This window comes from Xiphophorus couchianus, chromosome 5, assembly GCF_001444195.1.
Source record: "Xiphophorus couchianus chromosome 5, X_couchianus-1.0, whole genome shotgun sequence".
NCBI lineage: Eukaryota > Metazoa > Chordata > Actinopteri > Cyprinodontiformes > Poeciliidae > Xiphophorus > Xiphophorus couchianus.
This window is the reverse complement of record NC_040232.1, coordinates 5,845,976-5,861,560: the sequence shown is the minus strand read 5'-3', so window position 1 is coordinate 5,861,560 and position 15,585 is coordinate 5,845,976. Positions and strand designations below refer to the sequence as shown.

The 15,585-nt window shown below is 37.4% G+C and overlaps 1 protein-coding gene across 1 annotated transcript; it reads right to left on the bottom strand.

Annotated features, from left to right (window-relative positions):
* Positions 1-4,598: 4,598 nt before the first annotated feature.
* On the bottom strand, positions 4,599-13,150 carry LOC114144281 (perforin-1-like). Its single transcript, XM_028016924.1, has 8 exons — positions 13,034-13,150; positions 9,661-9,936; positions 9,505-9,581; positions 7,654-7,699; positions 7,242-7,384; positions 7,017-7,155; positions 6,848-6,928; positions 4,599-6,239 (listed from the first exon to the last, which is right to left on the bottom strand). Exons 2-8 carry the CDS (start codon positions 9,919-9,921, stop codon positions 5,832-5,834), a joined length of 1,155 nt encoding a protein of 384 aa, XP_027872725.1. The 5' UTR covers positions 9,922-9,936; positions 13,034-13,150; the 3' UTR covers positions 4,599-5,831.
* Between the last annotated feature and the right edge of the window lie 2,435 nt (positions 13,151-15,585).

The following is a 15,585-nucleotide window of genomic DNA, read 5'->3' as shown; positions in this document are numbered from 1 at the left end:
GTTCTACCGGAACTTTTTGTTCCAGTAGAATAAATAGTTTTACTGGGACTGCAATGAAGGAATAGTTTAACATCAAGTCAGAAAAGAGCAACTCCAAATTTAGCTTCTTTCAATACAGGAACAAGGTAACAGTGATTGAAATTTAAGTATTTTAATTCTGTGATTGTAATAAACTCATAAAACAGACAGGAGTTATTCTTTATTTTCGGCAACTAGATTTGCCCACTCTGTGTGTTTTTCTTGGAATTGTTCTCTCTGGAACAGCCGGGCGTTGGAGCACAGAAAAACTGTTACATAGTTTCTACTTCCAGTTACAACTTTACAACTGACACTACTTCCGGTACAAAAACAAACACGTAGCACACAGCTCTAATTTTGTAAAACTTCTACGCTTGAACAAAAATAACTAGGCATAATGTTTTAAACAATAAAATTAATAAGACAAAAGAAATGTATTAAATAAATGGATAAAGAGTGTTTTGTCCATAACTTTAAAAAATTGTAATAATTTAAAAGAAATACTTCTATGGTGCAACACCCCTGCCACCAAAAAGTTGCCTAACAACATTTAACATTGTTGGCATGCAGAACAGTAATATCCACCACAAGAACTAGGATTAAAGGTAATGTTAACAGGCAAGTAATTTTAACAAATATTACAATTTGCAAAGTTTGTTTGTCTCTCTTCATTAAATGTTGTCATCTTGCTTCTTATCTTCCATACAGCTTGTGTGTCATACAGAACTGTCTACAGTCCATTAGTACTAAAGGGTGAAAAGTCTAAAGTATTGATGGGCCCCACAAAATCTTCACCAAGGGACAAGGAAATTACCCAATAGACCCAGATTTGTCACATATTTCAGTAACATGTCATAAAATATCTTACTTGAACAACTTGTTTGAAACTAACTTTTATTCTCATATAATTATATGAGAACAAACGTTAGTCCATAACTCCATAACTCTCTATGGGTGTTCCTGTCTAAATAAATGTATAAACACTGTCAATATAACATAAATCGGTTCTCACCAATGACAGGATAAAATTACACAAGTCTCAATGGATTGTTATCCTTATTGGATTAGACTATAATATTAACTAGCCTCTTAAACTAACAAAATTAGTATGAACATGAACTGATTTATTTTAAGTGCTGACATAAAAAGGATATATGGATGAGGATTGCCTGGAAGAGTTAGGGTTGTTTTCTGAAAGTGGTCTATAGTCTGGTGGATCAGATCTTGAGGACTTAAGGGTCAGGTGACACAACTGGTCAGAAATGTAGATTCTCATAGTCTGCCTCCTCCTTCCTGGTGTTCTCCAGGTGCTCCTTCATCTCTTTGTCCCATCATTAGATTCAGCAGTATCTGAATCAACCTCCTCTTCTTGAGGATGTATCTCCTCTACTATTTCCTCCAAGACCTCATTTGGCTCAGTTAGATCTTTAGGTCCAACTTTGCATCTGCAGTTAGTTTGAGTCAGCTGGTCTTTGCTGCAGTCCATACGTAGTAGTCTTCCTCACTGGAACTTTCCGTATCTGCAGATTGGACTTCTTGTTTGTTGTGTAGCTTCTTGTTCTTCTTACTTGTTTCTTTCCTGTTCCATGCAGTGGTTTTAACAACAATCTGGACTTTGATCAGTTTGGTGAGATTTGGACTTTGACAGCATAGAATATATCCTCCCAGTAACTATGAAGCTTTTCCAGGTCCTCTTGTTGTTGTTGGGTTTCTCATCAAACTTCATCACCTGGACTCAGAGTGGAATTTTATGTGCAATGATATAATTTCTCTGTCCTCTTTTTGCACTTTTTTTCATGTTTTCCATTGCAATTGCATATGGTTCATTGATTCTCTCCACATTTCAGCAAAGCCAGAATAGTTTAGTTTACTTCTTTTTCTCTCCTAGGAAAGCTCAGGTCAGAGTTGGTTCATGACCAAAGAGACGGAAAAAAAGGAGAAAATCCAGTTGCTTCATGAACAGTGGAATTATAAGCGTGAACCACTTTGTTTAAATGTTCTTTCCATTTTGATTTTTGTGTCTCCTTGAGTGTTTGAAACATTCCAAGCAGAGTTCTGTTGAAATGTTCTGCAGGATTTGCTTGGAGGTGATAAGGTGAGCTGTGAGACGAGCGGACATCACATAACTGTGGAGCTTATCAAAGAGACTGTTTTCAAATTCCCTTCCTGATCGAGGTGTTTCCTGGATGGGAATCTGTGACGGCCTCCTCCTGTGTTGAATAGTGGCCAGCTAAATATGCTTTAATTAAGGTCTTCAATTTTTGGAGGCGCTTACAGTCATGTGTCCACCTTGACCATAAATAAGGAGCGTTCATTCCATCAATTGCAGATGAGAACCAGAGGCCAGATCTAGCTCCAGAGGCAGAGCCAGAGCCAGACGCCGTGGGGCGCGTCGGTCGCTTGAGACGGTGTGGGAGCCAGTTCAGATGGACCACATGTGGAGGTGACGCTTGACCATACCTGGGAGTGGACCCTGGGACTTGTGGGGGCCAACAAGTCCATGACTGAGGGCGATATGCACCAGACAGAGGACCAGACTGAAGGGAGCAGATGCCGGTGCAGCTGTTCCTGGGCTGCCACGCACTTCCCCTTGACATTGCTTTAATAAATGCCTCTAAAGGGCTTAAAATGGTTATTGATGTTGTGTCCTGTTGATGTTGTGTTGTGTCCCAGATTCTTGTTGCGGTCATCTGAGCCAAACTATAACAGAATCCAAATCGTGGGATAAAGTCATCAGTCAGTTTTATCGTTGGTTGCATATGCTTGTGTATATTTAGTGAAGGGATCCACTATAATAAGTATACATTCTTCACCTCCCTTATATTTCTTCAAGTACAAGTAGTCGATGGAGATCATCTCAAATGGTGCAGGTGTTGTGATAGTCTGGATGGGTGTTCTAATTACTCTGTTGGGTTTCTTCCTTTTTATACATACGCACCCTTGGGTAATTTAGTGCTTAATTTCCTGTCACATCATAGACCAGTAAAACAATGTCTGGCCAGGACAACCATTCTATCTGCACCTAAGTGCCCCAGGTCTTCATGTATTAGTTTGTAGATTATTGGTTTTAGGGAGTCTGGGATGACCAGCTGTGATGTAGATGTTTTTACTCTCCTGAGGATCCCATCCTCATCAATCTGCAGGTGAGGCCCAGACTTCCCTCTCCCCAGCCACTTGTTCCAGCTCTTCCGAAGGAACCTCAACTGGCTCCTCTCAACGTGAAGGAACAGCGGCTCTACTCTGAGTCTCTCCTATGTTTTTTTTATTGTTATGTTGTGTTTTGATGTACAGCACTTTGTATCAGCTGTGGTTGTTTTAAAGTGCTTTATAAATAAAGTTGGTATGGTATGGTATGGTATGGATGACCGAGCTTCTCACCCTATCTCTAAGGGAGAGCCCAGACACCCAACAGAGGAAAACCCACTTCTTTAAGTTTTTGTTTGTGATTTAGAGATGTTTGTGTTCTTTTAAGAACCACAACTCTGTCTGAATTCTGAGCTACTTTTATGCTCTCTTCTGAAAGAGGCTGGATCAGCTCTAACATGCAGCTCAGTTATGGCCCCTTTCAGTGCGAGAAACTCCAGCTTACTAGAGTGTAGCGTGTAATTTTTCTCTGCAGCTGTCAATGTTCTGCACCCATATGCTATAACTCTTTGTGCTGCCTCTTGTCATTGGTAGAGAACTGCACCTACGCCCTCCTTTGATGTGTCAACATGTAGTACAAATTGTCTGGGTACGCCATGACATGTGGGTTTGTTAGCTGATCCACAATCCTTTTCAGAATGTTTTCGTGGATCTCTGTCCACTGGACTGGATGGGAAGATGGTGAAGTGGAGAAATTAGTACATACGTCTGCATTTTTATTTTTTTGGTCGTTAAGTCTTAGTCTATTTTATTTCCTTTGCACGTATGCATGTAAGCAGTTTTCTAAGCACACATAGTGCAAGAAACAGTAAGGATCCTTACAGGATGTGTTTTTAAAGGTTTTATTGACTCTAGTGGCCTTTATGTGATAGTTAATTGACAGGAAAGTTGGTAATGAGAAAAGGGGAAAGACATGCGGCAAAGGCCACCAAGCCGGGAATCGAACCTGCGACAGCTGCGTCGAGGACTGAAGCCTCCATACATGGGTTGTGCTTAACCCCTGCGCCACCACAGACTACTGGCCTTGTAAAGACTTCCACTTTCCTTCCTCACACACACCACATGAACTGATTCAGATTCCATGCCAAGATAAGGGTAGGATTGCAGACACAGTTGAAAATTTAACAGACCACAATGATAGACCTGAGTCACCTGTCAGACTGTCAACAATCGGAGGTAAGACAGATGAGTAGCCCTTGCAACTGCATAACTTCAATAACCACTCTTGTTAACAGTTGCTCTCTCTCCATCAACAATGTGCACTTGTTACAGACTATATATTTTTAGTGGCTCAACATAAGCCCCAAGGTCGTTATTTTATCAACACTAAGGGAACGTCCAAAGCCACCACATTTCTAAAAACATGTTCATGGGTTTTACATTAATTAGAAGAACCAAAAATAATAGATGGCTCAATTAATTTCACTGTCCACAGATCTTTTTAGAAATTTAATGCATCTTTATTAAGCAAGCTTTTAGCAAGGGTAAGTGACAGACAGGTTAATTATCAATGATTACAACTTAACAATAAAAATGTAAATTATTATAAACCACCTTCATCCTTTCCTAACTTCTTTCCCTAAACTGTGTCACTAATTTACTGAGCGTGGCTTTGGGGTGCAGTTCAACTCATACCCAGATGATGGATGACCTTAGCAACAGAAAACTTCAATGTCCTTGGTTAGAGTCTTTGTCCTCAAATGGCAAAATCCTCTTCTGAATAGAAGCAAAGTAGAGCTGGTTGTTGTCTTCCGAACACTCAGATCTTCATCACTTAGTGACCTTTGTCTTTCCACCAAGTCTGATGTAGTAGCCTTGAGATCCTTGGGTTGAGTGCAGAGCAGAGATCGAATCAGGAACCAGGGTTGAGGGTCGATGGGTCTTGTCCCCCTCCTAGCAGTGCAAAGTCTTCACTTCTCCATGGTTCCAGGGTGTGGTCCTCTGCTGGTCTTCTGTCTGCATCTTCTTGTTAGCTTGACTTCAGCACCGAGAACTAAGAACACTTTGTTCCTCTTTTCATGGGTTTTTATACTCTCTCATTCCATAGTTGTGTATGGCGTGATGGTTTACATGACTTCTCAAACATTTGATGGCTTCGTGGAAAAGTACCAAATCTTCCCACAGCAGTCAACGTCTTGCTCACTTCTCCTTTTGTTGTTTGTCCATTGACCATCTGGATTCACTTCTCTAATCTAGTTTCGAAGAAAACATTCCAGTTCCTCTTTGGAGCTCCCCTGCTTTCCTGCTCAGCTCTGGCCCTGACTCCTGCTCTAATTATAACACAGTCTGAGAACAACATGTCACTATGCTTCACACAATTTATGACTGCTTCAGTTACAATTCTGTGTATGCTGTGTGATCACCATAAATCATTAACATAATCATCTTTCTGATTTAATTATTCAAACATAACTTCTTTTGATAATCATCTGAGTTTTTAATTCTATTCACCATTTATTCATTTCTTGATCTGCTTTTCATTACATCAACTCTTTGTATAATCATCAGTAAATCAAAATACAAAAATCCTTATTTTAATAATCATTGATAAATCAAAATACAAGAATACATATTTTATTATCAATCAGTAAATCAAAATGCAAGATTACTTATGTCTCTCAGGACTTTATGATCTGTTGTCTGCATTTACCTGGAAAGATCTCACCACTCTATACTGTTTTTGACGACTGAATAGAACCCTCACAGTCTGGCTCTTGGAGTGATTTCTTCACAGCATTGTCCTTCAAATACTCCTCAATAGCAGTTTTCATCCCTGCCTGTTGAAGTTTGCTTGGCACGAGCTGATAGAGAGGTCGTAGGGAGAACGAAACAACATCTGGATGTTCTATCAGGCTCTTTAGCCAGTTCATGTAGGCTGTGGAATCACTTTTGGAAATTGAAAACTCCCCCAACCAACCATCTCCTCCTAACACCTCTGAGTGGTGTTGGTGAAGACCAGAGCTGAAGTTAGTGGCAGAGTCCTGGCTTTGTAGGACACTAATGCAAGATTTCTGGACACTAGAGATTTCCAACTTCCCCAAGCCAACAGCAACACCCATAGATAAACAGGAGTGGATCTGGATGGAAGAACAGCAAAGAGATTTAAAAAAAACCTGCATTTCACCAGACATTTACATAAAGAGCTAGACACAAGCAGAGAAGAATATGTTCATGTAGAAATTCTTTTGAATTAAAATGGACAAAATAAAACAAAAAAAAAAATCACACTTAAAAATACTTCAAGTAGGTTGTTGGAAGCGATGAACTTCATATTTTTGCTGCTTCATGTATTTGGTAATAATATAAACAGGGGTGAAAGTAGTTTTAAATTCTTGCCGGTACTATGACAATTTTTTTTATGAGGTACTATGTGCAAATAAGTATGAAAATAATAATAACAGTAACAATAATAATAACTGTAGTTTTGCTTGAGTAGCCTACATTATTTTTGTACTCTTTCCATCACGGCTAGCATGTATAAACATTGATAAACAATTTTATCAATGACGATAAATGATGATGATGGCCTTATTACGCCGTTCTCCTGGTACTGCGTACCGACCCAGAATCTTTTACCCTAACGCAGTACCAGACCATATTGGGTTACTTTCTCTCCTCGGTGTTAGAATCATGGAAGTATCACATATGGTTGTGTAAAAATCTGTTATTTTGTACATTTTGTTACCTCACTTGAGGTTAATCCATCCAGGGAAGACAAACAGCTTCGTGAAGATATCAGTCGTCTCAGTCGCCCTCCAAGTTCAACCTAAAACAGGTTTAAAGTTCTTTAAAATGCTTCCCTGCAGAAAAATATCTGTAACTTATTCACAATGTGTGTGTGCCAAAGTTCTCACCAGTCTGAAGTAGTGTGTGCCATAGGTGTTTATGAGATCTCTATACTCATTCTTAGTAGAGGAGTCATAGCGACTTGGCAGGATGTCTAACTGCCTTTTGAACTCTACGCTTAAGGGAGGTGTGGGTGATAATATAAATCTAGACACCAAGACAAAATTAGAGAATTATTTCAATAACCATGACCTGTCAGAACTCAATGAAAAAAAATCTAATTTCCATCCTACTCATAATGGTTGCAGGTGACACTGTGTGTGCTGAAAGTGTAGCGGTCCTCTTTGCTCTGTTGTGAAGCGAACTTGTAGGCGTTGGAGCCGGTTCCTCCCACATCGAAGTTGTCAAACAAAACCTTTTCAATTTCCAAGCCAAACTGATGAAATACATACAAAACAAGTATTTTATAAGGTGTTAAACAAGAATCCATAGTTTTCTATCACTAATCTAATCATTTACGTCAGTTCTAACTGAATGCAAACTAAAAAGATAACAAAATACTTGCTTGGAAGAGTACATATTAGCTGAAATGAAATGGTGAAAGAAAGAAAATCAACCAGCAAGGTTTCTATCAAGGTTGTGTTATCAAAACTCAGGGCTGCATTGAAAATATTCTGAAATGTTCAGCTTTGAGTTGTTTCTTACCGTCCAATCATTGGTGTCTTGGGATGTGTAAGCCTTAATCAGAGAGCTGTTGGACATTTTAAAGGAAGTAATTATTATTAAACATCTATACAGTTCATTTCTCATATTTTTAATAAGGTAGTTAAGCTTAGTGAAATTGTTGATTTAACTATTGTTATTTTAATACCACAGCCTTATTAGGCAGGTATTCATAAACTACAGTTATATTCAATAAATTAGAAAATGCTTCCATATGTGGCTCAGTTTTCAGATTAAAAGTACTTTTGAAAATAACCTCTAAGGAGGTAACAAACACTTTTCATTCCTCTTTATCAGAAAATATCTTATTGGTTTGCTGTGTTATTACAATTTTCAAAGTTAGGTCTGCATTAGTTGTATGTTGAAAATCTTCATAATTAACAGAAATAAAGGCTTTAAAAATTCATATGTGTGGAATTATTCTATATAATGTTTCACTTAGTGATAAAACTTCTGAAACAAATGGACTTTTCAATAATATTCTAATTTAGTGAATGGGCCTGTATTTGCCTGTTTTCTTCACTTGGTAATTTTAATCAAAATTTCTAGTTTGTTAATAATTTTCCTAACTAATTATTTATAGTTATTCACAGTCAAACTGATTCTCATTGTTGCATGATGGTCTTTGAGCACATGTCCCTTTGTGTGTGTGAATATATGTGTGTTTGTTTTTTAGGATTTCTCACCTTGTAAGTCCTCATAAGAAGTGCTGTCTTTGATTCAGGGGTTTGGTTTAGGACTAAGGAGTGACTTGAATTTAGGTCGGGTTTCGGGTCAGAGTCAGATCTTTATATGCACAGACTAAAGATGTTAAGTTGTCTTGTCACAACAGACAAAGTGAAATAGAAATGAGGGGTGAACTATGCAACAAACTGCTCTCTCCAAACAGAAATGATTTGACTAGAGAAAATATTTTTGACTTACAGTTTACACCATAAAATATATGAAGGTGGCTCGACTTAAAAATGAAAGTCTGCTGCTTTGAAATGCAATTAAAGTCAATAAGAAAATTGTTTAGGTTTTAACTCAGAACTTAAAGTGCATTAGGTTCATTTAACAAGAAGAGACATGTTGTCTAAACATTGTTTTTTAAAGTTCTGTTAGCACATTAATCTTGAATTGTGAGTTTTAACTTAATACTGGACTTTAAACCAAGTAATCATTTCACAATATGCAAGAAAAAAAAACTTCCTTCTCACATTTCTGTATTATTTTCACTCACCTTATCATTAAATATGTATTTTATATTGGAATAATTAAAATTCTTGTTTCAATTTGATTAGAACAAAAATTATCATTTGCTAATGAATTTAACAAAGATCAACATAAAAACATAAATTCTGCTCAAAAACCTTTAGCAGAGACTTACAACTTATTAAAATGAACATTTGCCTTAATGAGCTAACCAAAGTTAGATCAATGTAACACACATCCATCTCTGGATACAAAACCATGCCGCTAAGCATTCTGGGAAATAGTTCCCATTCCTGTGTTTTTCTCCTATAAACTGAACCTACAGTATAAACCTCTGAGTTTATAGGTTTAGCACCAACTTATAAACTCCAGTTTATTCAACTCTTTTAGGTTTGACAAAATTAATAAAATGCTAACATGGCTTACTACTATTTCTTTCACAAACTTTAGGTTTTTATTTAGGTGAAAAATCTAAGATTAAATTCATTTTACTGTGTTGGTCTACCACATAAATGTCCAATAAACATACATGGTTGATTGGAACATGTAACTGTAACATGTAAAACAAATCCAGTAATTGTTAATTTAATTATGTGCTTCAACTTTTACAGTGTTCACAATCCAGTTCAAATACTGTACCTAACAGTGGTGTGATAACTGCTGATGATGTCAGGATTGCATGGACTGGCACCCCAGGAAGCAAGAGAATATGGACGCTTAAAATGAAGAAAAGTCGCATTATTGTTAATCCCTCAAGTCAGACGTGCAGCTGTTTATTTATGCATCTTTAATTACTTTTTGGTAGGCATCATTTTGAATAGGGTTGGTGCAGAGTTTACAGGTTTTGCTGGGGCTCAGGTAAGTCTTCACATCAATCACATGAGCTCCTTTTCTTTGCAGTGTGACTATATCAAAACCTTCCCCCACCAGGTTGTGGCCTGGTACAAAAGGAGCAGCATCACACTCGCTTTGGGTCCCGATCCGACAGGTCGGAAGAGAGGGGTGAACAAGGAGGACGATTAGTAGAAGAAGAGCTGAAGTTGAATCAGGCAGCATAGCTGTAGTCAATAGCTAAAAAAAAGGGAAAAAAGGAATTAAATTGTTTTTTACATAGTGCATGGCATTTTCCTTATTTCTATGACTTTTTTATACATCATATAAGAAAGTTAGGTAACACTGTATTTGAAGGGGTGTGCATAAGACTGACATGACACTGTCATAAACATAACATATGCATGGTGGGCTTTATAAAGGGTATGCTAACACATGCAAAAATAAAAAAATAACTAAACAGAGAAACATATGTGAAAATGTACATAAAAGTTCAAACATGTATGAATTAAATGCAAAATTGTTTCAATACATATTTAAATGTATTTAATGCCTGGGTAAATATATGTTTACAGTGCCATTCATTGTAACAGTATAGCACTACTGTTGGGAACTGGGGCTTTTGGTTTTTCTTTGTGGGGTTTTTTCTGTTTGCCTGCTGCTTTCACCTTCATCCACCAGATGGTGACAAGAGGCTGCACATCTGGAGGGGCGTGCCCGTTGACTCTGTCAGCGCACCTGTTATTCATCACTTAATCTTCCTGGAGCTTAAGAGGAGCAGACTGCCAGCCCCTCGTTGCCTGAGTGTTTGCCAGTAATGGTACTCTGAGGCCCCTTAGCGACAACTCTCTGTGCTTTCCTTAGAAGAACTTCTAGTAATCGACTCTTGTTGCCTCTCTGAGCTGATCCCTCGTCACGAGATTCTCGTGACGCCTTGGGAAACTACATGTGAAGCCCAAGACCTGGCTTCCTGGATTTCCTCCCTCGTAACGCCGTGGATAGTTACCCACTAGTTGCCGTGTCTCTTCTCCGCCTCTGCAAATTAGCCATAAAGCCATAGCGATCCCAGCTGGCAGTCGGATCGCTCCTCTGTTTTCCTCCACGCCTGAACTTATCTGTCCGCCCTCCACCGCAGTCTCCACATCACCAACCAGAACTCACTCAGTCGAGACCTCTGTCTGGAACCTGGATTACTCCAAAGACACCCACAAAGGAACCAAGACCACAAACCCACAGTTTCCTCTCTTCTAGGCAGAAGCGAACTTTAAATCAAGTAAGTTTAATTTCTCTTGACCTTCCCATTTCCGACAACCTCGAACTCACCATCTTTCTTTGCTGCTCTTCAGTGCGCAGACGATTCAATGTGCCCACCCCAAGGATCCGAACCACTCACCGAACCATTTATTATTGTTTAAATAAACTTGATTTATCTGTTTTCCTGGTGGTGTTCAGCATGTCTGTTAAGAAACTGGAGCCAACATGACTATTACCCATTGAATTTGGAGGGTCTGGCTGACAGATAAAATAAAGTCAGGATGTGCTGCTAACACAGGACAATAACCAGAAATGAATAGAAGTCAGACTTAATGGTTAAATACTGTGATTACTTGCCCATGCATTAAATACAGTTGAATATTTATTGAAACAATTACGCATGTAATTCATACATGCATTTGAACTTTTATGTACATTTTTACCTATGCATTTCTGTTCATTTTATTCAGCTTTGCATGTGTTAGCGTAAGCCAATATCACAATTTTGAGAGAGTATTTGTTTACGGGAGCAGCAGTTAATGATGGTGAAACATTAGTAAACAGTTCTAGATAACACAAAAAGTTTCAGCCTGTAAATATTTGTGAAGGAAACAATGAAGTTCATTCATTAATCTGATTTTATTCCCATTTTATTATTCTTTATGTTAGAAAAATTATCCTCCTGTTCATTTACTCATGAGTTTATTTTACAAGTTATGTTTTCATATTATTCTTTTCATATTATTCTTTTCATATTATTACTCTCATATTATTCTTCTTTTTATATTTACTTAACTTCTCTTTCTTTTGTAGTATATTATTAACTTTGTTTAGGATGTTTGCCTGGAAGCTGATAACGTTAAACATTCATGTGTTATTAGTTCCATATGTAACTGATTAGTTGTGGTCAGTCACATGCCCTTGTAAGGGCATGTCCATAGGAGGGTCCAGAATGTGAAGACGGTTGGTCAATTCTCTGTGTGAAGAAGCCCAACCTCCTTTTTCTATACAATAAAGAGAAATGCAAAGAAAGATCTAGCAGAATTGATTTCAGACAGTGTTTGACAGCGATTCGTCGCGTCTGTTCTCAATTCTCCTATTCTGCAGAAAAGAAAAGAAAATAAACCTAATCTCTGTCTCTGGCTGATTCTTTGCAGGTTATGACAAAATAAACCTATCACTTTATATTTCTTTTCTCTTATCAGTAGTTATGTTACATGCCAGTAGTTAAAGAAAGAAGTTATTCACATAATAATTCAGCTGTGAAGTTGGACTATTTAGTTAATAAATTCTGAGACTCGATTAGAAATAAGCATATCAGTGATTATTCCTTGTTGTGTGAAGAGTTTCTTCATTCCCTCATCAGAGACTGAGCCTGGATTTATTAATTAATAATAAATTATGGATTACAATTCATAATAATTACATAAGCCAAACTTCGAAGCGAGTTCTGACTCCCAACAATTTTGATGTCCCCTTGTGAGGTTGCTACAACATTTTTGGTTTCCACAGATCTTTGATTTCAACAAACAGCCACACAGCTCCACCACATTAATATCAGTGGAATTATAAATTCAAGGGCTACACTGATTTATCACCCATCCAATTTATCTGTGTCGATTTCCCTAATTTTAGGAAATCGGTGATCGGGCGATTTTTACATGTGAAGCCGATCTTATCCAACGATTTTATCTACCTTGGCAAACGTATTTAAAGCAACTGCTATCTTCTGCTCTGCTGTGAGAGGTTTGACTAGTAGACCGGCCAAGCAGATCATGTCTAAATGTTTGCAGTTAACAAAAGTCACCCCACTGTTGGTAACTCATCAACTTTCTGCCTATATTTAGCAAGATAACAGACAAAAAAATTTATATCGTCTAAAATCGAAATCAGCAGGTCAGGAATTTAGTAGATTCTTAATCGGGAATCAGCCTGAAACCTGCAATCGGTGCACTTCTAATAAATTCATGAGAAAAATATCTTCTATAAAAATTTTTTTATAACTCAATAAACACACAATACTTTTTAATTGCTGTAGTGTATTCTAAACAAAGATACTCTTTGTATATTAAAAAAATCTTACCTGTCCAAAGCAGACTGAAAAGAAGTTGAAAGAAGCAATGTCTAAGTTAGCTGAGCTGAGAACTGTGGTTTATAAAGCAGCAGCCCTGGAGAGATAAAGATTCATACACAACATCGTGAAAAGGTCAATTCAATGTAGTTACTTTGTTTCTTGTAACTGCCGCTGAAGTTTGAAGATTTTATTTTAGCAGTGATCTTTTTAGAATATCTACGCTAACAGAACAAACAGTTCTACCGGAACTTTTTGTTCCAGTAGAATAAATAGTTTTACTGGGACTGCAATGAAGGAATAGTTTAACATCAAGTCAGAAAAAACACATAAAGAGCAACTCTAAATTTAGCTTCAGTCAATAACGGAGCAAGGTAACAGTGATTGAAATTTAAGTATTTTAATTCTGTGATTGTAATAAACTCATAAAACAGACAGGAGTTATTCTTTATTTTCGGCAACTAGATTTGCCCACTCTGTGTGTTTTTCTTGGAATTGTTCTCTCTGGAACAGCCGGGCGTTGGAGCACAGAAAAACTGTTACATAGTTTCTACTTCCAGTTACAACTTTACAACTGACACTACTTCCGGTACAAAAACAAACACGTAGCACACAGCTCTAATTTTGTAAAACTTCTACGCTTGAACAAATTTAACTAGGCATAATGTTTTAAACAATAAAATTAATAAGACAAAAGAAATGTATTAAATAAATGGATAAAATAGTGTTTTGTCCATAACTTTAAAAAATTGTAATAATTTAACCGTCCTGTTATGTTCATTTCTAGGGTACAGCAAAAATGTTCGTGGGCCAATTTGACCCGGGGAGTGTTTAGTCTTGCTATAGTGTCAGAAACCAAACAATTCCTCCAAAACATTTTTGTCATAAGTCAAACTGGTCATAAGTGTAGACTCTCCTAGTCTGCCTCCTCCTTCCTGGGTGTTCTCCAGGTCCTCCTTCATCTCATTGACCATCATTAGATTCAGCAGCATCTGATTGAACCTCCTCTTTCTGAGGATGTACAGTATCTCTTCTACTATTTCCTCCAAGACCTCATTTGGCTCAGTTAGATCTATTGTCATGTTGGGAGCAACTCGCTTGACCCACATGCAAAAACACATCCAGGAGAATGAGAATCAGGTAAAAAAATATTTAATCTCTGAGTCACCCCAGGCATCCTTCCATGTAAGGCTGAAAAACAGCTGGGGTGCATTTGTCAGCCCAGATAGGATTATAACTGATTTGTACAGTCCCCAATGTGTTATAAAGGCTGTACATGGTTTGCTTTTCTCACTCATGAAACCTTGATGGTAGGCCTTCCCTTGGTACAACACTGTGAACAAGGAATTGCCCCTGAGGTTTTCTAGGATCTCCTGTATCCTTGGGATTAGATGACAGTCTGGGATTGTTTTTGAGTGCAACAGTTTGTAGTCTATGCACAGACGAAGAAGCTTCTGTGTTAGATTTAATGAAATCTGGGAGAGGGGGAGTAGTTTATTGGCCAACCTAAAATGCAGTAAGCTAAAATTGTAGTTTACTAATTTATATTTGTGAACAAACAGGGCTCAAACTCAAAGATTAATCTCACAGCATAGGGTTGTAGCTGTGGTAACAAAACAATCTAACTATGAATATTGTTCTTTGTACTTTTACAATGTAAACTTGCCAGCTCCTTAAAGTCTTACATTTAAATGTTAAACAATTTGAAATCTTTAAATTTATGTATGCTGAAATCATTAAATCTAATTTAGCAGCATTGATAATCTCAATAAAGAAATGTGACATTTATATATCTGTTGTCTGTGATAAAATAGTAGCATTTATGGGGCCCTGAAGTCCTGGGGGCCTCATGAAGCCGCTGACTAAATTTGGATTAAACAGAAGTGGAAATAAGTATTATTAAACAAAGTCTCTGTAACCTGGTCATAACACTCTGTCATACAACTGATTGATATAAAACCCACTTTTTGAAATCATTTTGTCTTATTTGTCAAAATGAACAAAGTTGATTAACAAAGGATATAGTATGATAAAAATATTTTATTTTTAAGTTCTATCACAAAGCCCAACTGGAGGGTCATAAGAGAAATTAAATTTTTTTTTAACCCAATTTATGCCTCTTGGACTCTGATAGCTGCTTTGGCTTCACACATTCAAAGCGAGGTTGTTACAGTGGACTCCTTCACTATTTAATTATTTTGGCTTCTGCAGAAGTTTGGTTTTATGCTACAGAAGTTGAACTTGAAGAGCTGGTTTATGTGCACGTTGTCTCCTTTTTGAATTACTTGCAGCAGACTGTTTGTCTTTAGATCAGTTTTGAACATTTTAGGAACACAGTTATTTTACAGATAACATTGGACACAAGTGACATAGGAGCAAACAGCGAGGAAAGCCAGACGTTTTTCTGTTTCCTCAAAGATAGGACTGAGAGGATTGGAAGCTGCTGTGGTTTTTGCTGCCTATTCCATAGACTTTTAGAGAGATGGAGTTACAGTCATCCTACTGGTGCCTGGACCTTTTATGTAATAAATAAGAATATTAAAAAAACATTGAATATTTTGGCT